The sequence below is a fragment of the Temnothorax nylanderi genome, unplaced genomic scaffold (genome assembly GCF_030848795.1).
Source record: "Temnothorax nylanderi isolate EJ_2023f unplaced genomic scaffold, tnyl_v1.0 TNYL_tig0257_pilon, whole genome shotgun sequence".
Taxonomy (NCBI): domain Eukaryota; kingdom Metazoa; phylum Arthropoda; class Insecta; order Hymenoptera; family Formicidae; genus Temnothorax; species Temnothorax nylanderi.
In genome coordinates, this window is record NW_027249319.1 from 19,187 (window position 1) to 44,434 (window position 25,248).

Here is a 25,248-nt window from a genome sequence, read left to right on the forward strand (position 1 = left end):
CAATTTTTAATTACCTGAATATTTCAAATTTTATAATTAGAAAAATTTTTTTAATGAAAAATTGTGAATTTAAAATCAAAGCTGTTAGATGTAAGAAACTTACAACAAAAGGTTAACAAATCCCTAATTATTATAAACTTCGGATATGCTGTAAATCAAAATAATTATTTTATAAATGTTCTTACAATCAGTAGTACTTGACTGATTGAATTGATTTCATATTCATTTTTGTTAAATCTTTATTTAATGATGCATACACCTTTAAATATTTTTTTATGTACTTGGCGTATTTATTTTGGGGGAAAATATAAGATTAAGGGCGGCATCACCGATTTCAATAACCTTGATATATGTTGTCAAGGTCATGACCCCGAGTGACCTTCAGAAGGTTTTAGCCGTCGCTCGTTATTCGTTACAAAATTATTAGCAAAAAAAGTTTGAAAAATATAGCAGGGCGGGAGAGGGACTCACGCATATACTTTGCAAGGCGAAGCGTATAAAACTGCGTATATTTTCGCATGAATTATCAACTTTTACATTAAAAAACGGAAGGAAAATGATAGAGAATTACAATAAACTAAGTAGGTCTATATATTTTAGTATTATTCAGTATTAGTATTATTCAGATATTTGATACATAGTTGCTATCAGGGAGTAAGATATAAGGAGACCGATCTCCATACTTGGCTACCCGCAAAAACCTGGCCTAATTTTGGGCGAAAGTTGAGTGTTAAATGTTACCACTCGCAGCGCTTGTGTTCCATCATTGGTGGATCACGTGACGATCCGTTTCAATGTTCAAGTGTCAACTTGGCGACGACAGCACGTGCCGACACATCAAGGTAAAAAATTTTTTATATAAAACAATATTTAAATATATATAATTATATAATATTGTATAAAATATTATATATTCCGTTTCCGGTGCGAGTGAGTTGACAGCGTGTGAGAGTGTGCGAGTATAAAGTGAAGATTAAGGAGAGACAGAGGAGGCGGAGGAGGACGAGAGTGTGCGAGAAGGGAGGAGCAAAGGTGAGTGAGCGTGGAGAAGAAAGGGGAGAGTGGTGGAGGAGTGGGAAAAGGGAGTATAGGGAGAAAGAGTGACGGGGCTCGGACAAAGGGTACGGCACGAACAATAGCTGGGATAGAGGGGCGACGCGACAGGTGAGCCGAGACGCGTGCGGTAGCGCTGGGTAGGGCGAGAACGAGAGACAGTATAGAGGAGCGACTAGGCAGGGGAACGGAGGTAGAGCATAGAGTATAGCACAGGTAGAGGTAGAAGTGAGACACAGAGTAGGCAGAGATGAGTGAAAAGAAAGAAAGCGGAACGGAGATAAAGAAGGCGGCAGATAAATTAAAAGAAAAGGATAGAGGCAGAAGAGGGAGTACGGGGAGCACGGGAAGCACGGGAACATTAGATGAGTTTTGGAAAAGGAAGAGGGATGATTTAGATAAAAGTGGGGGGGAAGAGAAGGACGCAGTATTCAAGAGAAGCAATATAACGGCAAGGTCGCCAAAAACGGAAACGGAGGTAGGTGAGAAGGAGATGAGGGAGATAATTGGCGAATTGAGAGAGGGCTTTAGGAGCATGAGAGAAGAGTTAAGGGAGGGCTTTAAGGAGCAAGGAAGGGAAATAGAGAAGATAAGGAACGAGTTAAGAGTGCGAGAGGAGAAGTGGAGCGCGGAGAGAGAGGAGTTTAAGAAGAGAATAGAGGATTTAGAACGAAAACTGGAAGGGATGAGAACGGAGCCTAAGGAGGGAGGGCACGAAGGAGGAAAAGGTGCAGAAGGAGGCGCAGGTCTGAGAAGGGGGGAGGGGAGAGAAGAACCTGATTGGAAGGAGAGGGTAGAAATGCTGGAGAGAAGGTACGAAATGAAGGAGAGGGGAGAAAGGAAGAGAAATGTTGTGATAAAAGGAGTAAAAGAGGAGGCGGGAGGAATAAAGGAGGGAATAGAGGGGGTGATGAAAAAGATAGGAGTGGATGTTAAGATAGAGGAAATCAGAAAAATAGAAGCGGGAAGGAGAGAGAAGGGAGGTATGGCAGTGGTAAGAGTGGGAAGCGAGGAAGAGAAGGCAAGTATAATGAGAAATAAGTGGAAATTGAAAGATGAAAATACTTGGATCGAGGAAGACCTAACATGGGAAGAAAGGAGAATAAGAAGAAGGGTAATTCAAATTGCATGGAAGGCAAGGGAAGAGGGTAAAAGAGTGCGGATAGGGCAGGGAAAGGTATGGATAGATGGGGAATGGTGGGTATGGGATGAGGTAAGAGATAGGCTCAGTGATAGTAGAGGGAGGTGTTGGGAGGCAGGAAAAGGGAAAGAGGAAGAAGACAAGAGTGATGAAGGGCAGAAGCAGGGGGAGTAGAAGAGGGAGAGGGAGCGGACAGGACAGATACAAGAGGAGTGGAAAAGGAGAAGGAGAAGAGGGAGAAACTTGAAGAGAGAATGAGAGAGGTGGAGGGGGAGGGGGAAGAGAGAGGGAAGAGAGAGGAGGGAAGGGGAAGGAGGAATGAGAGGAGTAGGAATGGAGACGAGAGGATAAGTGGTGAAGAGGCTAGAGGGGGGGGGTGGAGAGTGGTAATACGGGGGAAGAGGAGAAGAGGTGGGGGAAGTAAAGTAGTTTGGAGGATGGTATTCTGGAACGTAGCTGGTTTGGAAAATAAAGATAAAGATTTCTGGGAAGGTCTGAAGAAAGAAGATGTGTTAGTCATGGTAGAGACCTGGATAGGAGAAAAGGGCTGGGAAAGAATAAGGGGAAGGCTGCCAAAAGGGTACGAATGGGGAGTGCAATTAGCGAAGAAAAAGAATAAAAAAGGGAGAGCAATAGGAGGGATGATAATGGGAATAAGAAAAGGGATAAAACAGAAGGGAACAGAAATAGAAATAGATAGGGAGGGTGTGATAGCAGGAAAGGTTAGGATAGATGGCGAGAACTGGAGTATTATAGGGGTATATGCAAAAAAAGAGGAGATGGAGGAGATCTTACAGGAGTTGGGACATATAATGGAAAAGAAAGAAGAAGGAAGGTTCACGATAATTGGGGAAGATTTTAATGCGAGGACTGGACAAAAAGGGGGGAGGATAGAGAAAGAGGAGGGGGAGGGAGGCTGGGAGGGGGAAGAAGTTCAAAGGATAAGAAGATAAACAGAGAGGGGAGGCTGCTGGTAAATAGCTTAGAGGAGAGAGGATGGGAGATTTTCAATGGAAATGTGATAGGAGATGAGAAGGGGGAGTTTACTTTCACGGGGGGAAGAGGAGATACGGTGATTGATTACGTAATAGGGGAAGGAGAAGTAAGAGAGAAGATAGAGAGCATGATAGTGGGGGATAGAGTGGATTCGGATCATCACCCCTTGGAAATAGTAGTGAGAAGGGGGAACGAGGAGGAAGGCAGAAGAAGTGGGTGGAAAAGAAGCAGGGGGGTATGGAACGAGGAAGGAGCAAAAAGGTTTATTGAAAAAATAGGAGAGGTGGAAGAAAAAGTGGAAGAGTTGAATAAGGAATGGGAAGAAATGGAAGTAAGAATAACAGAGGCAATAAAAGGGGTAGAGAGGAGATGGAGGAAAAGAAGAAAGGGAAGGTAGGATGATGGGATAAAAAGTGTCGAGAAATGAAGAAAGAGGCAAGAAGAAAATTAAGGGATTAGAGGAAAGAAAGAGGAGAGGGCAGAGGTTACAAAGAAAAGAGGAAGGAGTTTAGGGAGCTGTGTAAGAGGAAGAAGGAAGAAGAGAATCAGAGATGGGAGAGAAAAGTGGAGGGAGCAAGGAGGGAGGCAGAGGTATGGGAGATAATAAATAAGGAGAGGAAAAAAAGGAGGGGAATTGAAGAAGGAATAGAAGAGGAAGAACGGAAAGAACACTTTATGAAGTTGTTGGGAGGAGTAGAGGGGAGGGTAAGGATGGGGAAGGAAGGTGGGAGGGAGGTAAAGGAAGGAGAGGAGGAAGAGGAGATAAGTCTAGAAGAAATGAGGAGAGTGATAAAGAAGTTAAAGGATGGAAAGGCAATGGGAAGGGATGGGATTCCAGGCGAGGTTTGGAAGCGAGGGGGGAAGGAGTTGGAGAATTGGGCATGGAAATATATCAATAGGATATGGAAGGGGGGAGGATGGCCGGAAAATTGGAAGAAGGGAATAATTGCGCCAATCGTAAAAAAAGGGGAAGGAAAAAAGAGCGGAGGAGTACAGAGGGGTGACAATAATGCCGTCTTTATATAAGGTGTACACAGCCATTCTGGCGGAGAGGTTAAGAGAGGAGATAGAGGGAAAGAAAATAGTACCACAAAATCAGACAGGTTTTAGAAGGGGGATGATGGGAACCATAGACAACATCTATGTGCTGAACTACTTGGTGAACAGAAGGCTGGAAAAGAAGGGGGGAAAATTGATAGTATGTTTTGTGGACCTTAAGGCGGCGTTCGACTCGGTGGATAGAGGAGTACTATTAAAAGCAATGAGAGAAAGGGGGATAAGGGAAGGACTGGTGAGGAAAACGGAGGAGATTCTAAGGGAGACGAGAAGTAGGGTAAGAGTAGGAGAAGGAATGGGAGAAGAGTTCTGGACGGGAAGGGGTGTAAGGCAGGGGTGCCCGTTGAGCCCGCTGTTGTTCAACGTATTGTTGGCGGATATGGAACAGGAAATGGGCAGAGTGAAATGGGGAGGAGTAATGATAGGAGGTAAGAGGGTGTATACCTTGGCTTATGCGGTCGACGTAGTGTTAATGGCGGAAGATGAGGACCAAATGAGGAGCATGTTGGAGAGACTGGAAGGGTATCTAAACAGGAAGAGATTGGAACTGAACGTGGGGAAAACAAAAATAATGAGGTTTAGGAAAGGAGGAGGGAGGGATAGTAAGAGAAGGTGGAGATGGGCAGGAAAAGAATTAGGAGAGGTGAAGGAATTTCGATATTTAGGGTACGTGTTTCAAAGGAATGGAGGACAGGAAGCGCAGGTAAGGGAAAGAATTAAGAAGGCAGCTGCAGTGATGGGGAAGGTCTGGGGGATAGGGAAGAGGAGATTTGGGAGAGACTGGGGAAAAAGATTGTGGCTGTTTGATAGACTAGTGTGGACGGTGTTGGGATATGGAGCGGAAATATGGAAATGGAAAGAAAGGGAAGGAATGGAAAGGACGGAAGAGAGGTATATAAGATGGGTCTTGGGAGTGGATGGGAGAACACCGTGGTATCTGGTTAGGGAGGAGATGCAAAGGGAGAAGTTAAGAGGGAGGGCAGGGATGAGTTCATGGAGGTTCGAGAAAAAGTTAGAGGAGGGTAGAGGAAGTGAACTGGCAAGGCTATGCTGGGAGGAATTGAAGGGAAGGGAGAAGGAAGGGAAAAAAGGCTCAAGCTGGGAGAGAGAAAGAGGAAAATTCTTCGAAGACAGAGGAGTAGAGTTGAAAGAACTGGAAAAGCTGAGAAAAGATGGAGACGAATGGTTTTACAAACTGTTTGGAGGAGATAAGAAGTTGCAAAGGAGAGAGAGATGGGAGAGGATCGAGAATTCAGATTATAATAAATGGTACAAGCTAATAAAAGGAGAGGGTATCCCGGGATATATGAAGAAGGGATGGGGAGAGAGTAGATGGAGAAGGGTGGCGAGATTTAGATTAGGGAATGAGATGAGAGAGAGCAGATACTGGGAAACGGAAGAGAAGAAGAAATGTAGGTTATGTGAACTTAGGGAGGAAACGTGGGAACATGTGTGGGAAGAATGTAGGAGTTGGGAATCAGGAAATGGTAGTTGGCAGGAAGCGGTGGGATGGGTTTTAGATGAGGAAGGGAGAGGAGAGGAATGGATGATAGAACTAGAAGGGAAAAGAGGGGGAGGAAAAGGGGAGCCGGAGGATTTAGAAGAAGGAAGAGGCGAATGGAGAGGGGGAGGGGGAGGAGGTAGGGAGAGGGAGGAGGAGGAGGAAAGTGGAATAAAGAAGAGGTGAACAAGGCACTTTTTTACGGACTACCCAGGATGGAATACGAGGGGAAAGCAATAGCAGAGGCGGTGGAAAGGATTGTGGAGGAGAAAATAAGGAAGCTGTCGAAGGAGAAGAAAGAGGTTGATAGGAGGAAGGAGGAGAGGATAGAGGAGCTTGAGGAGAAGGTAAGGAAGCTGTCGAAGGAGAAGATAGAGGTTGATAAAAGGAAGGAGGAGAGGATAGAGGAGCTTGAGGAGAAAGTAAGGAGATTGGAGAGAAAGGTAGAAAGAATGGAGCAAAGCGGAGGCAAAAGGAAGAGGGAGGATTGCGACGAGAGAGGGGCTGAGAAGAAGAAATGGTGGGCGGGGGTGGGCGAAAGGAACGAGGATAAGCTAAGGAAAAGGAACGTAATTGTAAGGGTAGAGAAGGAGAAATGGGGAGGCAAGGAGTCGAATTGGGAGAAAGTAAAGGAGCTATTTGCGGAAGGGTTAAAGGTGAGGGTGACGGTAAGAGAGGTGGTAGTAGTGGGACAGAGAGGAGCCTGGATGACGATATTGGTGAAGCTGGGAGACGAGGAGAAGTGGCGGGTGTTGGAGGCGAGGAGAAAGGCAGGGAACAGTATAGGGGTGAAGATTCATAAGGATAAGTCGGTGGAAAGGAGAGATAAAGAGAGAGAGGAGAGAGAGGAGAAAATGGAAGGGAGAGGGCGTAGGAGTATAGGGAGATCGGAGGAAGATGAAATCGCAAGCAGAATGGAGGAGAAACTACTCATGAGCTCCGATGATGAGGAGAAGGGCAAGAAGAGAGAGTGGGCTAAATAGGGAAGAGCGGTGACGGGAAGGTGGGAGGATCAAGGATGGGGCCGTTGCAGAAGCGAAGGAGGAAGAAGAGGAAGATGGCCATGGGAAGTCGGTTTATATTAATAACTAATTGTAAGAGGTTTGGGTACGTTTTTCGCAAAAAACGCCTTGTAAACCCTATGGGGAAATACAATAAATAGCATACATACATATAAAATATTATATAAAATACGTCCATATAAGTTTTTTTTTCTCTTGTATAATCTCTGTTTATATGTACAAGAAAAATAATAAGAAAAATAATTAGAAAATAATTAAAAGAATAATTTTTGCATTGTCCATTTTTTGTCTATATATAATCATATATAATCATATATAAATGTAATAATGTATATAAAATATGATTATATATGATTATATATGAACAAATTTTTCACATTTGCACAGACTTTATTTTTTTGAAAAAAAATGCAAAAATTATCCTTTTAATTATTTTCTAATTCTTTTTTTTATTATTTGTCTTGTACATACGAACAGAGATTATACAAAAGAAAAAGAAACATAGTATGGACATATATAGACATATTTTATATAATATATTATTATACGATCAAACGAACTTACCTCAAGTGAAGTTCGATCGTAATTATATGACAGCCTCGTTCGAAGGGATTAATAAATGTAGTAATGTTAGTTACTGCCAGGAGTCGCCACAATCTTCAGAGTTCAAAAAAGGACCGCTAGATCCTTCGTCTCTCCTCATGCCTGCTTCATATTTTTAGAGCTTGTTTTTTAGAGGAAATTATTGCCAAAAAAGCGATAGCTTTTAAAGGGGGGGAATATATATAAAGGGTGGGACTGTAATTCCTTCGAACGAGGCTGTCATATAATTACGATCGAACTTCACTTGAGGTAAGTTCGTTTGATCGTATAATTATATTTCCCGCCTCGTTTTCGGGATTAATAAATGTAGATGTTTAGAGATAATAATTTTCTTTTTTCGTTTTCCTTTTACTAAGCCTGAAAGGCATTTCTAAGTTTTTACATAAACAAGTTTAGGCTTACATATGTGTTATAATATAAACAAAAAATTATATTATTTTAGAACCGAAGAGGTAAAGTTTTCTTTTTCAGAACATACAGGGCGATTATAAAATTTGGCAAAGACTTGAGAGTCTCTTGACCATCCTGCAGCATTTTTAATAATAGATATGTCTATGCCCTTCTTAAACGCTGCAGATGTAGACGCATGTCGCGTGCTGTGCGCGGTATAATCTTTAATACCGCTTTTAATCAGTACTGTTTTCAGCCAACGACTAATCGTTTGAGATGAAACCGCCTTATAAGGTTTTTTAATCGATATAAATAACTTTGTTATGTTTCCCCTAAGATCTTTAGATACCTCGAGGTATCTTTGAACTGCTTTTGCCACACAAACTTCGGGCTTTTCTTTAAAGAAAGGGAGGAAAAACATCGGTTGGCATATTCCTGCCCTCGATGTCTTAATGAGATCCGGAATTTTTATCTCAATACCCTCAGAAGATATTTTTATATTCTCTATTTTAATTAATGAAAAGGTTTGTACCCTGTGACCCGTGCCCAAGGCTAATAACATAACTGTTTTCTCCGTAAGCTGTCCGAATTCTAGATTTTCAAGCGAGCTCCAATTGCTCAAATATTTTAGTACTATTGAAATGTCCCAGATTTTATTATATTTTAGACGACAGGGTCGTAATCTATAAACCCCTTTAAAAAAGCGGTGAATTATTGGATCATTAGTAATACTATTTGATAATATTAATGATACAGCTGATCTAGCCGAATTGAGTGTGCATTAAGAGGCTCCTTTGTCGAAACTTTCGGTGAGAAAATCTAAGACATTGTTTGCATTTGATTCGTACGGATTATGGTCCCGTTCGTTGCAGAACTTCCACCAACTCTTCAATGCAACATTATATTGGTTAATAGTTCCATTCGCCAAAGAAGCTACGAGAATGTCTAGTGTCGAGTCCGCGAGGTTTTTTCTTCGATAGGCTTCCCTGATAGCAGTCCTGCAACCAGGGTAAGCGAGTGACATAACTCGTGTTGTTGGGCCCTGCAAGGAGATAAGAGCAAGGAATTTGAGGGTCTAAATTTTATAAGATCACTTATTAATAGAGAATTGAATACAGGGAATCATGGTTGAGAAGTCCATAATAGAACAACCACAATTCCTTCGGCTTGTTCTAAACGAATCTTATTCAATACTCTGTGTATTACTGAGAATGCGGAAAAGCAAAGAAAAAATATTCTTTCCATGAGATCGTGAAAGCATCGATAGCAAATGCCTCTGGGTCTTTGTGCCAAGCACAAAAGATTTTGCACTTTGCATTCGCCCTCGACGCAAAGAGGTCAATTTCCGGCTCTCCTAAAGTTTGAGTAATTTTGTTATACGCGAAATCCGCTAACTCCCATTCTGTATCGATATTTTTTGTTCTGGACTCTCTATCGGCATCCGTATTTTCTTCGGATGGGATATAGGCTGCAAATATCAATAATTTTTGGTGTTCACACCACTGCCATATTTCTCTAGCTAAATTATTAAGATGTGGGTATTGTATACCACCTGCTCTGTTGATGTATGCAATAGCGGTGGTGTTATCTATACGGAGTAGGATTTCACAATTTTGTAAATTGGACGCGAATGATTTTAGTGCTAAGAAGGCAGCTGTTAGTTCTAAAAAGTTTATGTGATAGGATCTTTCTGACTCTTTCCAAAAACCATGGATATTTTCGCCTTCACAATGGGCTCCCCAGCCTGTAGTGGAGGCATCGGAAAATATTTCTTTTTCAAAAGAGAAAGTTTTTATGGGATTACGTGCCACCGGAATTTTGTTTGACCACCAAATTAAATCCTCTTGCAGATATTCTGGCAAGATCATGTTTCGATCATAATCTCCGTCCGTGATTTGGAGAGCAAGGAACTTAGCTCTCTCAAGTCTCTTTGTATATATCCAAGAATATTCAACCGCCGGACAGCTAGCTACAAGACGACCGATAAGTTGAGCAAATTCTCGAATTGTGCAGTTTGTTTTGTTCCTGAAGGATAAGACTAAGTTTTTATTATTTAGACGTTTTTCTTGTGTTAGCTCAAGAGTCATGGTTTTCGACTTCAATAAGAAACCTAAAAATTCGCACGAATTACTTGGAGAGGTTTTGCTTTTCTGATAGTTTACCAAAAAACCTAACGATTCTACAAGAGAAATCATTTCCTTAATATTTTTTCGGCATGATTCGTAAGAATCCCCGACAAGAAGAAAATCGTCTAAATAAACTACCGATAAGAAGTTCTTCTTTCTTTGTTCATTTACAACTGGCTTTAAAACTTTTGTGAAAACGTAAGGGCTAATATTTAACCCGAAGGGTAAACACGTAAACTCGTAGAGTTGTCCTTCGAATTCAAATCTTAGGAATTTCCTATCTCTTTTATCTATTGGGATAGTGAAATATGCATTTTTTAAATCTATATGACCTAAATACGCTTTCGGGAACAATAACACAGGCACACAAAAAAAAGTGTCTTGGCCGAGACATTACACTAGTGTATTCCCATGTACTTTTTCCCGCTGAATCCGAATCCGAAGTCAGAATTGTCAGATTGGCTAAAATTTATGAGATAACCACAAAAAAATGCTCAAAAACACGAATTAAAGGCAAAAAAAAATTGTTTTGGCCGAGACACTACACTACTGTATTCCCATGTATTTTTTCCCGCTGAATACGAATCCGAAGTTAAAACTGACAGACTGGTTCAATATTATGACGTATCCTTAAGGACGTTCTCCGGTCCTTATACTAGAGAAAATCGATTTTCTCTAGATTTTCTTGAAACTGTGAATATACGTTAATTTAGGTGTGCTTTATGCGTGGTATAAATTTCAGTACCTCTTCCGGTATAAAAAATAAAGATACTGAGCCTCAAAGTTTCAACTTTTACTAATAAAAAGGTTTTCCAGGCCAAACGGTAAAAGATACGAGGTTGGTCAAAAGGACCAAAGTTGCTCCTCTCGTCGAGTTCTATAAGGAAAAAATGCCAAAATAAAATAAAATTAAATTAAAAAATTTTTTTTGGTAAAAATTGAAACTTTGAGGCTCAGTATCTTGATTTTTTATACCGGAAGAGGTACTGAAATTTATACCACGCATAAAGCACACCTAAATTAACGTATATTCACAGTTTCAAGAAAATCTAAAGAAAATCGATTTTCTCTAGTATAAGGACCGGAGAACGTCCTTAAGGATACGTCATAATATTGAACCAGTCTGTCAGTTTTAACTTCGGATTCGCATTCAGCGGGAAAAAATACATGGGAATACAGTAGTGTAGTGTCTCGGCCAAAACAATTTTTTTTTGCCTTTAATTCGTGTTCTTGAGCATTTTTTTGTGGTTATCTCATAAATTTTAGCCAATCTGACAATTCTGACTTTGGATTCGGATTCAGCGGAAAAAAGTACATGGGAATACACTAGTGTAGTGTCTCGGCCAAGACACTTTTTTGTGTGCCTGTGTAATCGGCATGCTACTTTGATGTCCTCCAGTTTGAAGTGAGGGGCATTTACAAACTTGTTTAGTCTCTTTAAATTTAAAATAAAACGCTTAGAGCCGTTCGGTTTGTCGACTAGAAAAAACGATGAAATAAACTGACCCTCGGTAGGGGAACAGGGTTCTATTGCACCCATTTGTTGCAACTTCTCAACCTCTGTTTTAATCCAGAATTTTTCTTTCTTGGACCATTCTCTACTAGAGGGAATGGCAGTTTGTTTAGGAGTTGAAACAAATGGAATTCTATATCCCTTTGTGGCTTGTAAAACAAAGGTGTCTCTTGTAATACGTTGCCAATTTTTCCGAAAATGTTTTAATCTGCCGGCGATCCGTACCTCTATCGTTTGTAATAGGTTGACGTCTTGTTGGCCTGACGATTTTGACTGTACTGGCGAGATGATGCCTGTCTGGATTTCTGGGAGACAGTGGACCTTGCCTGGTGTCGAGCCTTGCTCGTCTGAGATGTCTCCTGATTTTTCCCTGACGAGCTCTTCTGGTTTAAAAAATTTGATTTGTTGAGGGGTTTTTTCAGCGGAACCTGTGGTTTAAGATCCTTTCCCATTTTTTCCAATGATCTTGCTTTCTTGAGTTTTTCTCCCAATTTTTCACCAAAGAGGAGCGGCCCGATATCTGTATTCTCGAGTAGCGTTTTTGTATTCTTCTGTAATCCAGGAAGAATATATGCTCTTCGTGCAACTGACTCCTTGTGGTGTAGTTCTGCGATGAGCTTTCCGGCATCGGAAATGTATTCCACGAACTTCAGATTGTCTAACGCCTCGTCTTTTGAAAGAACGCACTAAAAAAATTTTTATATAAAAACATATCTAAATATATATAATCATATAATATTATATTATATTTCCCGCCTCGTTCTCGGGATTAATAAATGTAGTAATGTTAGTTACTGCCAGGAGTCGCCACAATCTTCAGAGTTCAAAAAAGGACCGCTAGATCCTTCGTCTCTCCTCATGCCTGCTTCATATTGTTTTTTGTGCTCGTTGTCGTTGCACGCACAAAGTTCGTTTTCACGAAAAATTACAAATTTCTGTTCTTTTCCCCGCCAAAGGATGGGAAAATCACGGAAAAGAAAACATTCGTCGAATGAAGACAGCACGGAAAGGATTCTACGCAAATTAGAGAAACTAGAGAACAAGGTCTCGCGACTATCGAGACAAGATTCCGGCGAAGCACATTACGATCGGAGATCTCCTTCTCCCAATACATTGATTGATAAGAAGTACATTTTTCTTAAGCTCTCAAAGTCGGTTGAGCTCACTCATAAGATGAGACATATACCGGACGTCGAGCATACGTGAACTATTTGTTGGTTAGAATCCATGCACAGAATGGAACAAATACCAAACATGAATTCTGTATAAAGTACAGATTCTCATTTCCTTTTCAACAATGCTCTCGTTTTCTCTAGGAACCCTTACAGAGGAAGGGGCAGATAAAAAGAACGATGAGATTGTAAATTATTTACTTCCAGAGGAGACAAGCGCCGATAAAGGCGATTCGTCATCCGAGCTGAAGGATACAATGGACGGAAACAAGGAGCTGTCATCAGTCCCAATCCAACCACTAAACGAGGAAGTATTAAAAATCCTCGGGAAAGATCTAGCTTTACCTTCCGATCCAGAACAAAATATGCATCCGGATCTGGCTTCGAGATGGAAGTTTGTTTTGTCCAAAGGCCTTCCAAAAGAAGTGAAAAAAGAAATTCTCGATAAATACCCCCGAAAAGGTATTTGCTGTCTAGAGGCGCCGAAGTTAAATCCAGAAATAAAAGCCTCACTGAATGAAACAGCTTCAAAACGAGATGATCATTTCTGTGACTTGCAAAACTTAGCGGGATCGGCCTTGTCAGCTTTGAGTTTGGCGCTCACAGAGCTTCTTTCAAAAGACGAGGCGTTTACGTTTCATTCCTTGTTCTCTGCCATCAGCCATAAGACCGATCAGATTTACGTAATATTCGTATAATTCGTATAATTTATTGAAAGTGAAAAGTATTGAAATTGTTTTGTGCCGGGGTGCAAAACTGGCTATCGTTCGCAAAGAACAAAGTACAAAAAATTGGGAATGAAAAACCTAAGCCTATCAAGAATTAGCCTACCTAGAATTATTACATGATTATTATTATACCACAGCACAGTATTTCGTAGTTTTGATTAATAATGAGTAGTTAGTATAGGCCGATTCTAACCATGGAGCTCCGAGGGGGGGTGAGGGAGGGGGGGGGGTATCGGGTTACGCGGGGGGGTGAGGGGGAGGGGGAGGGGGCGGGGTATCGGGTTACACAAGGGTATCGGATGTCGCGGGGGGTGAGGGGGAGGGGGGTGGGTATCGGGTTACACAAGGGTATCGGATTTCGCGGGGGTGAGGGTGAGGGGGGGTATCGGGTTACACAAGGGTATCGGATTTCGCGGGGGTGAGGGGGAGGGGGGGGTATCGGGTTACACAAGAGTATCGGATTACGGGGGGGCGAGGGGGGGGGGTATCGGGTTACACAAGGGTATCGGATTACGAGGGGGTGAGGGGGAGGGGGGTGACCTTGGCATACCACCGGGATGACTCACCGGGATGACTCACCGGGATGACTCACCGGGATGACTCACCTGGATGACTCACCGGGATGACTCAACCGCGTTCGAGTTCGCGTTCGCGCCGCGCCGCGCCGCGGGTCCGCGAGGGGGGTCGGCGTCGCGCCGCGGGTCCGCAAGGGGGGGGGGTCGGCGTCGCGCCGCGGGTCCGCGCCGCGCCGCGGGTCCGCGCCGCGCCGCGGGTCCGCGAGGGGGGGGGGGGGTCGGCGTCGCGCCGCGGGTCCGCGCGAGGGTCCGCGGTCGCACCGCGTATGTATCTAGCTTCTATCAGCATTGTAGATAGCAAATCATATATTTACACGCCGAGGGAAATCTTACCTTAGCAGGGCGGTGAATCTCTACAAACTCGCTACGCGGTTCGCGTAGGCAATCAGCGCCTCGTCCACGAGGAGAGATCGGTCCCCCGTCAGACGGAAGAGGTCTTCCCGCGCGCGGCCAGGCGCGGATATCGTGCCGAAAAATGGAAGTCGAGGCGCGGGAGAAGCGCCTTCAAACGTCTCTATAGCGTCTTCAAACTGGGGAGCATCAGGTCCCCCCAAAATTTCATTATCTTCTATGTCTTTAGGTATAAAAGGTTTGCGCGGAGACATCACAAAAAATCACATAACACGTCCGAACACGCGTTCGTACACAAAAAAAACTCGTAAAAACACGTAAACCACTTTGCGCTGACTCGATGCGACTGAATTCAATGACGGTTGCAGAACGGAGAAGTCGCCAGAGAAAAAAATATAATGGCGGTGTATAAAACTGATAGCAATACGTCTCGCATTACACCTGCGAGCGTAGACGTCCGCTGGAGTATCGACGCCTCGCTTCTATGTTATGATATGCGATATTTGATTGTAAAATTCAAGCAGCCGGAGTTTTGGCGGACGTCGCATATACGGCTCGAATAGAAATGCGCGCGAAGGAATTATAGTATGATTTATACTTAAAAAACAATATATCTACGCAGTACGTAAAAGACAAAGGAAGAAATGACGTCATCGGGACGATGATCAACCCGATAACGCGTCGAACCTGTCGGAACATGTTCGTCGCAAACAAAATTTTTCTAGAAAAAGGGGGTGTTATCGCGCGTAGACTAAACAATTTCACGCTATTTTTTACGACGCAGTACGCGAGACAAAGGAAAAGATCTTTCAAAAATCAGTTGGAGCGAGAGAGATAGCAAAGGGTATATAACGAGGGATGAAGCACGTCGAGCCGCAGTAGTGAGATTTGAGAGCTATAGATCGGTCGAAAAGTAACGCGGTTTCTTCGTTATTGTATGGTTGAACATTATCATGTGCAAGTGCTCTGTAAAAGAGATTCTTTTATCGCTCAGTCGCAAAGATGTTTGTCCTGCTGTCGAGACCGTCGGACATTCGCGATTTTAGCGCCGAACAGCTGCAATTCGTGCCGAAAGCCGTTCTATTGCAAATGTGCGGCGATCACGTCTACTACGTGTGGGACAAACTTCCGGAGCATATAAAGGCGGATTTGGAGGTTCAGACCTATCGTCGCTGTGACGAACACTGGAATCAACCGTGGCAGCAAACGCACATCGACGGTCCCGCTCCGATGATTAAGGATTGCGAATGTCAACGAAAATAAAAACATTAGTTTTCGCGACGTGAACATTTTTTAATAACAGTGAACAAGAAGAAACGGTGCTTATATTTGTGTGAAATAGATCAAACATGGATCAATTCGAGCAAACCGAACGCGATCTATTGGAGCTGTCCGACCAAGTCGCTACCGTGGGTGAATTTTTCACATGGGCGCTGCAATGCGCGGAATTCGTCGAGCAGCTCGAAGAAGGCTGTCGTGCCAAACGTCAGCGGCTCTCGATCGGGCGGAGGCAAAAGTTGGTTGCCAGAATCGCGCGACTCGAGGGTGCGAAGACGCGATTGGAAAGAAAATTTATCCGTAGCGGTGGTGATTATGCGAATGCCGGTAACAGTGGCGACACGCGCGCGACAGAACTCATATGGCGAGAAATCGATGTAGCGTTCGAATCGCGGATAATGACCGGTGCGGTAATTAATACAGACCATATAGATCCGCGACAGTTTTTGGAAGACGCCTGCAGCGTAGTGTGCAAGCGAGTGCGAGACATTATAAAAACACATAACTGTGTCAAAGTGAACACCGCGTTCAACGGGGAGTTTGTGGCGGGTGATAAACGTGCCAATAAGAGTATAACTACAAATAATAAAGAACTCTGTCGTACATCGCACTTGCGCGAGTGGTACGAGCGGCACGTTATTGAGCCCACATTAGCGAAACTCGAGGAGTTCCAGGAACGCGACAGTGGGTGGGCATTGACGCGAATCCTCAATTTGACGGTGAACGTCAACAGATACAATCCTTTGCGCGCGGGGTGTCACTTGAAATTGCCTCAAGACATTCAATCGAAGAGAGCGGTAATCAATGTGCGATCAATGGATAATGCGTGTTTTGCGTGGGCAGTGACGGCTGCTCTGCATCCAGCCGAAAGACATTCAGATCTGGAATCATCATACCCGCATTATTCAACGGTATTGAACGTACGAGACATTGAGTTCCCAATGACGTTGAGTCAGATTAAACATTTCGAACGACTCAACGACGTGTCGATCAATGTGTATATCATCGAGGGACAGAAGACGTCGAACGTTCTTCCAATACGGCTTACCGACCGCACGAGTAAGAAACACGTGAATCTGCTGTACGTGCAGGACCCACGGGACAACAATGTTGGACATTTTGCGTGGATCAAGAATCTATCCCGCCTCGTGAGCTCACAAATTAATAAACATGGACACACAAAGTACATTTGTGATCGGTAAGTACCTATACTTTTTTAAAATAATATATACAAATTTATATTTTGTGTATAAAAAATTTATAATAATTGTGTTTCTTTTTTTTCAGATGTCTTCACTACTTCAGTTCGAGCGACAAGTTGCAGTCTCACACTGTGGATTGCCGAGAGGTAAACAACTGCACCATCAGACTACCGAGCGAGAACAACAAGTGGCTGTGCTTCAAGAACCACAGCAGGAAAGAGCGTCTTCCCTTCGTGGTATATGCCGATCTGGAGTGCGTGCTGCAGAAGACACAACCGGAGACGGAACACGCGTCATACGTCTATCAACATCATCGGGTATGTAGTATAGCATACTACATACAGTGCTCGTACGACAAAACGTTATCAGCGTATCGATTTCGTCGCGATAATGACTGCGTCGCGTGGTTCGCCGAGGAACTCAAAGGATTGGCGCATCGCGTAAAGAACATCTTATCCGACATTGTGTGCATGGTAGAGCTAACGCGAGACGAGCGGGAGACATTTCGCAGCGCGGCGCAATGTCACATTTGCGAAAAACCGTTCGCGCCGGATGATAATCGTGTACGCGATCATTGCCACCTGACCGGGCGTTACAGAGGTCCAGCACATTCGACGTGCAATCTGAATTATAAGGATTCTCACTTCATCCCAGTCATTTTTCACAATCTATCGGGCTATGACGCACACTTTATTATCAAGGAGATAGCTGCCGCGTTCGAAGGCTCGATCGATGTACTGCCTATAACAAAGGAAAAGTACATCTCATTCACGAAGCATGTGAAAGACACAGCCGACAGATCAGATTCGCGCAACGACATAAAATTAAGATTTATCGACTCGTATAAATTTCTGAGCGCGAGTCTCGCAAAATTGGCATCCTTCCTCGACAAGGATAAATTAAAAATTATACGTTCCAAATTTTCCGCGTTATCCGACGACGATTTCAAATTATTGACGCGAAAACGCGGTGACAGGAAAGGCTACAAACGGCTAAAGAACGTCGACGACGACGACGACGACGACGATGAATGATAAACAACGGTTAACTGACGACGACGAACGACAACGAACGATTCAGGAACGGTTGTCGGACGGCCGTCAAACGGTTCAGGAACGGCTCGAAATCGTATCTGAGCGGTTCAGAAACAGCGACGAACGACGCAGAAACATAAACAGAAACGGCTACGTACAGTTAAAGAACGACGAAGAACAACCAACGAAACGTTAACCGAACATGAGACCGTTAAAATCGACCGATGTGGATAAAAATATCGAAAAGCGACGGCTGGTGGACGAATTGCACGCACCGGCGAGAAGAAATTTTCCCCGCAGACACGTCATAGTGCGAGGATACGACGATCTGTGGCAGGCTGATATCGTCGAGATGCGTCCGTACTCGCGTTTCAACGGAGGCCACCACTACATACTCACCGTCATCGATGTGTTGAGCAAGTACGCGTGGGCCGTGCCGCTCAAGGGTAAAGGCGGCAGCGAGACAGCTGACGCTATCGCTGAGATAATTCGAGATAGCGGGAGGTGCCCTAGTAATCTACAAACCGACATGGGGAAGGAATTTTACAACACCGACGTGCAACGTCTCGTGAGAAAACACGGCATCAATCATTATTCCACGTATTCGGTGATGAAGGCATCGGTCGTCGAGCGATTCAATCGCACGTTAAAAAACAATATGTGGAAGATGTTTACGCTCAATGGAAATTACAAGTGGGTCGACGCCTTGCCGCGACTCGTGTCGGATTACAACGCGCGCAAGCATCGAACGATCGGCATGCGACCCGTCGACGTTACCCCCGCGATCGCCGAAAGACTCTTGGCTACGGTGTACAGCGCGATAAAGATCGCGGGCCCGGCAAAGTTCAAAACGGGCGACTCGGTACGCGTCAGCAAATACAAGACGATTTTCGAGAAGGGTTACACGCCGAATTGGACCACCGAGGTGTTTAAGATCGTTAAAGTGCAGCATACCAATCCCGTAACCTATCTACTCGAGGACTATCGTGGAAAATCCGTCGCTGGAGCGTTCTACGAGTATGAGTTGCATCGCGCGACGTATCCTGACGTGTATCTCGTGGAGAAAGTACTGCGCAGGAAGGGCGACGAGGTTTACGTGAAATGGCTGGGATTCGATGGATCGCACAACTCTTGGATACATAAGAATAATGTTATTTGATTCGTGCAAACTGTATTTTATTCTTAATATAAAAAAATGATACATGTAAAGTGTTTGAAATATGTAATACATATAAAGTATATAATAAAAAATATTAAATGCTAAATACATGTACGATATCTTTATTAATATCCTTCCATTAATATAATACATACGTTACATTACATACATACATACATACATACATACATACATACATTTATATGTTATACTACTACATTATATTACGTTACATACATACATATGTCGTGTTATCTACTACATACATTACATACATATATATACATACATACATACATACATACATACATACATACATTGTATACATTATATTACATACATTACATACGTATATACATTACATACGTATATACATTACGTTATATTCGGTAATGTCCCCACGGCAACGTATCGGTCGAATCCGGCACGATATATCGCTTATCGTCATACGGACTCAGAGCGATTTTCGTCTCGCTGATAGTGTACACTTCGTGCATTTTCGATCGTATGCACGACTGCGGTCGAGTAATTTCCATCTCATCGTTCAGACACAGCGTGTAGTCGTCGAACGTAATGGTGCGCGCGATAACGTTGTTTTTGACACCTTTCGCTTTTTTACAATCTTTTTTGCCATCGACTCGCAAGGCGTACATTTTCGCCCTAAGTCCAACGAATTCGGTTATGATCGCGCCGTTGTTTTCGTCCTTCATCAGGCCCGGCACTTTTTTATTCACGAGAGGCATACCATAAGCGTTATCTACCGCGTAGTCACTCGTGTCGAACCTGGCTATATCACGTTTCATCGTCTCGTACGCGTCGTCGCACTTGATATGATAAATCAAACTGTCCGTGTCGGTATACATGATTCTACACGAGTCGCGGTACAGGGGAGACATGTACTCGTGGTGAAATTCGTATAGGCATACCTTCGACAGGTCGAGGATGCACATGCCGACGTAGATCGGTTTGTCGAATTTCACCTCGAGTTTGCGCAGTTCGACGGCTATCAGATTTTCCGAAAACACACTCCTGCTGTGGAAATTCGGTCGCGCGATCATTGCCTCCGCGCCGTATCGTCCGTCCCACTTCGTCAGTAATTTTACATCGACGTGATTGCGTACATTCTCCATCGTTTTCCCGAAAACTGCGTTATTCATTAATTTATATAAATTTTTTTCGAACTCATTTTTGGCATGTGTTCTAAATTTTGTATTGAGTTCGATGTAAGCGCGGAGCCACGCAGATTGAACGAATTGTAATACGCGATGTATTTTTGTGACGCGAAGACCGTGGCGCGTGCACTGCTGTAGATTGCGATAATGAATAACGTAACGCTCCTTATCGTTCACCGTAGCGAGAAGTTTGTCCTGCCGTTTGCCGGGCGGTTTATCGCGCATCGGACAGAACGGTAGGTCAGTGTGCGCGTCGTGTTTATCCGCAGGATACTCTAGGTCGACCTCGAGAATATAGCCGGTAGGCGAATCCAAAGCGATCGCGTTAAAGTTGAAATTCGACACGTCTTCGACCCATCGAAACTCCGCATAGGGCAATGGCCGACACATCGCCCAGCCGTACAGGTTATTTACATCGAAGTACATTAGGTAAGACGACGGTTTCGATGAATCGTACGACTGCATATATTTGTTGTTGGCCTGCGCGTATCTGCCGGAACATTGACTCAGGCCGCCGCGAATACCACGTTCGATAAACATAACCATGTCAATGTCGGTCAGCAGTTCGAAATTGATACAGGTATGTTTCAACATGGCGTCCCACGTAAAGCCTGGTAAAGTGTAGTAGTACGCGGGATCGAGTCCGTAACTCGCGACGCAGCTGTCGCGGAAATTTTCAAACACGTCGGCCAACAGCAATACATCGGTTTTCAGGTATAGATCGCTGTATTCGCCCAGGGTTCGAACGGAGAATCGCTGCTATACGTTCGCGGCGTGCGCGTAATCGCTCTCGGATACGGTTTCACCGGTCAAGGAACTGTAAAATGAATCGCGCGGCGGTAAACACGTATCCTCCAGCTTTTCGACGCTGTCCACGTATTCGTATGGAAAGACACCTTTTCGCGTCAATAATTTGAAATCGTCGTCGGATAACGCGGAAAATTTGGAACGTATAATTTTTAATTTATCCTTGTCGAGGAAGGATGCCAATTTTGCGAGACTCGCGCTCAGAAATTTATACGAGTCGATAAATCTTAATTTTATGTCGTTGCGCGAATCTGATCTGTCGGCTGTGTCTTTCACATGCTTCGTGAATGAGATGTACTTTTCCTTTGTTATAGGCAGTACATCGATCGAGCCTTCGAACGCGGCAGCTATCTCCTTGATAATAAAGTGTGCGTCATAGCCCGATAGATTGTGAAAAATGACTGGGATGAAGTGAGAATCCTTATAATTCAGATTGCACGTCGAATGTGCTGGACCTCTGTAACGCCCGGTCAGGTGGCAATGATCGCGTACACGATTATCATCCGGCGCGAACGGTTTTTCGCAAATGTGACATTGCGCCGCGCTGCGAAATGTCTCCCGCTCGTCTCGCGTTAGCTCTACCATGCACACAATGTCGGATAAGATGTTCTTTACGCGATGCGCCAATCCTTTGAGTTCCTCGGCGAACCACGCGACGCAGTCATTATCGCGACGAAATCGATACGCTGATAACGTTTTGTCGTACGAGCACTGTATGTAGTATGCTATACTACATACCCGATGATGTTGATATGACGTCACTGTTATTGGAGAAGGTGTAGTAGCCGATTTCGTCGATCGATGTCAATAAATTCTCCAGATATCGGTATTTCGGTTGTCGCAGCGATTTCGAGTACACGTACACATTCTCGAAACGTACACCGTGCGGACTTTCCAGCAAACTTATCAGAACGTTGGTTTTACCGCAATTCGAGGGACCGCAAATGATCGCGCGTATAGTAGTCGGCAGCATCGTACCGTGTCTGCGCTTCTCCGCGTTGCCCTCCATCGGTCGTGATCTGTCGTCGCAATTCGTCACGCGAATCGCCCACAGTTGTCGCACAAATCTCATTTTTTTTTCCTCACGCTTTGTACGACTGAATCGAACTTTCTCGTTTGAACGTCTATTTATAGATGCGCGGCACCGCGAATCGCTCAGTCGCACAGATGTTCGTCCTGCTGTCGAGACCTTTGAACATTCGCGATTTTAGCGCCGAATGCGGCGAATGTCAATGAAAACAAAAAAAACAGGTGGAGGTCTGTTTAATCGCGCGATTGGTGCACTTCCGTTCGAATTGCACATTCCCGGCTATCAGTTTTGCGGTCCGGGTACTCGTTTGCAAGAACGATTGGCTAGAGGTGATCCGGGTGTAAATCCATTGGACGCGGCGTGTCGCGAGCACGACATAGACTATTCGCGTAGCAAAGAGCTCACCGAGAGACACGCGGCTGACAAGATACTCGCCGAGAGAGCGCTGGGACGCGTCATCGCGAGAGATTCGACTCTCGGAGAGAGGGCTGCCGCTACAGCCGTCTGGGCGGCCATGAAGGCTAAGACGAAGCTCGGAATGGGTTTGAAAACACGACAAACACGAACGAGGAAAAGGTCGACGAAGAAACGGATACTTCCGACAGCGAAACGAGGTGGCGTATTGCCGATTCTACCGTTGTTGGGAGTTCTCGGTTCTCTGGCCGGCGGAGCGGCCGGAATTACTACGGCGATGAACGCTAGCAAAGCCGCGCGGCGTCAGCTGGAAGAGACGCAACGTCACAATCGCGCCATGGAAGGTCGCGGACTTTATCTCGCTCCATACAAATATGGACAAGGACTGTATCTCGGCCCGCACAAACGCGGGCGAGGAGTAGCGTTGGAGATTAGAAAGAAAAAAAAAACGTCAAAAAGACGTTAAATATGCCCACGGGTATTACGACTAACGTACAATTGAGTCGATTGGCAAAGCGAATGCGCGTACCGTTCTTCAGAGGTGTTTTCATGCGTGATTCGTTACCGATCGTCGATGGCGTACATCGAAACGAGAGCGGTATCGTGAATTTGGACGATGCAGCGGGCCCCGGCACCCATTGGGTAGCGTACGCCAAGAGGGGAGATCGAGTCGTATATTTCGACAGTTTCGGCAATCTTCGGCCACCGAAAGAACTGGTGCGATATTTCGGACCGAGCGTGACGAAGATCGAGTACAATCACACGTCTTATCAGCGATACGATCAGAGCATCTGTGGACAATTGTGCTTGCAATTTCTCCGGACGATCGACGACGATCGACGCTAATTTAAAACCTGACGACGCGCCTTGCGGAGACTCAGTGTTCGTCGAACAGCTCTCGTCGACATGTCTATAACGTTCACGCTGACCGGGAAGAGCAGCATCCTCGCGGAGCACTATTTTCCCGCCGTGGATCTGAGCGACGGTGACTACGAGCTCGGTCTAACGTGTTTTGAGACTTATCACACGATTCCGAACGTGAATTCTTTGAATAATAAATTTTATTTCGACGAGGATGACACGGAAATTACGATTCCCGAGGGATCGTACGAGATACGGGCCATACACGAGTTTTTGAAACGTGAAATTTCACGGAAACGTCCGCGACGCGTGGTTCGTTCCAACGACGACGACGATCGTATGTCGGTCGCGAATATCGCGCGAGAGGAGACCGTTCGCGCGAACGGCTATGAAGACGAGGTCGCGGAGTACCCGATAGTGCTTCGCGCAAATTACAATACGATGAAGAGCGAGATCAAGTGCGCTTTCAGAGTGAACTTTAACAAACCGAACAACGTCGGATCGCTACTGGGATTCTCGTCGACGCGTGTATTGCAGCCGGGACAGTGGCATGAATCGGACGCACCGATTAATATTATCAACGTAAACATTATCCGCGTGGAGTGTAACGTGACCGCGGGTGCGTACAGCAACGGCAAACGCGTTCATACGATACACGAGTTTTCACCGAGCGTACCACCGGGATATAAGATATCGGAAACGCCGGCGCAGATCATTTACCTGCCGATCATCGCGCGGAGCGTTACTGATCTAACGATACGCGTCGCTGATCAAGACGGACGATTGCTCGATTTTCGCGGAGAAGAGATCACCGTCAGATTGCACGTACGACGGCGAGAGCGATAACGCGGCAGCCGTGTGCGTGAGCGTGAGTGTGCGCGCGACATATGAGATGCTAGTGTTGAACGACTCGGAGCACGCGACAGATAACAACAATAATATCTTTACGGCTGCGCCGATCGACGATATCGTCAAGTCGACATTCGGCGGTGTTAAACAAGCGACGAGAAAGAAGCTCAACGCGTTGAACGTTAAATTTTTACAATCTCTGGGATTCGCGGTGCGAAACATCTGAACGATGACTGAAATTCTCAACATCGGAGGCGAGCCGGTCTTCGACGATCGCATCGTCAAGATCGAGACTCACACGTACAACCCGTACGCCAACACAACGTTCGACTATAGCGACGAGATACGAATACCCATACAACAGCAGGATCTGTATACGTTGCCGTGCGAAAGTTTTCTTTACGTCGAAGGAACATTGGCTGGTGACCAGAGCAGCCGGCCAAGTCGATAACGTGGTACTTGGGGACTAATTGCGTTGCGTTCATGTTCGACGAGATTCGATACGAGCTCGACGGTAGTGGAGATTGATCGCTGCAGAAACGTAGGAATAACCAGCACGCTCAAGAACTACGTTACGGTATCGTCCGACAGAAGCGTGATCCTGAGAAACGCTGGCTGGGAGCCACAGAATAACCCGAATGGATATTTCAATTTCTGCGTACCGCTCAACACGTTACTGGGATTTTGCGAGGATTACAAACGCGTGGTGATCAATGCTCGTCACGAATTGATCATTGATACGATCGCGCAACGACAACAATTCCCTGGTGGGAAGTCTCGCGTTGGAGCCCACCATCAAAATACATAAGATACAATGGCGAATGCCTCACGTGGTATTGAACGAGATCAACAAGCTGTCGATGTTGCGCACCTTGGAAAACGGACGATATCTAAGTATGGGTTTCCGTTCGTGGGATCTGTACGAGTATCCCCTGTTGCAGAACACGACCAAGCACTCGTGGGCCATTAAGACCGCGACTCAGCTCGAGAAACCGCGATACGTCGTCTTCGCTCTGCAGACGGGTCGGAAGAACGTCATGTCCGCCGACACAAGTCGATTCGACGATTGCAACTTGACCAACGTAAAACTCTATCTAAACTCAGAAGTTTATCCGTACGACGACTTGAATTTGGATTTTGGTAAACACAGATGGGCGATTCTGTACGATATGTACGCGCGTTTCTGCAAGGGCTACTACGGATACGAATATCTCG

General features: G+C 44.8%; 1 protein-coding gene across 1 annotated transcript; it reads left to right on the plus strand.

Annotated features, from left to right (window-relative positions):
* Positions 1-4,451: 4,451 nt before the first annotated feature.
* LOC139780017 (uncharacterized) lies at positions 4,452-5,933 on the plus strand. Its single transcript, XM_071718547.1, has one exon. It carries the CDS (start codon positions 4,452-4,454, stop codon positions 5,931-5,933), a length of 1,482 nt encoding a protein of 493 aa, XP_071574648.1.
* The last annotated feature ends 19,315 nt before the right edge of the window (positions 5,934-25,248 follow it).

Excerpts from the sequence above, each read along its gene's own strand:
- LOC139780017 (XM_071718547.1), top strand. The coding sequence starts at position 4,452 with ATGAGAGAAAGGGGGATAAGGGAAGGACTGGTGAGGAAAACGGAGGAG.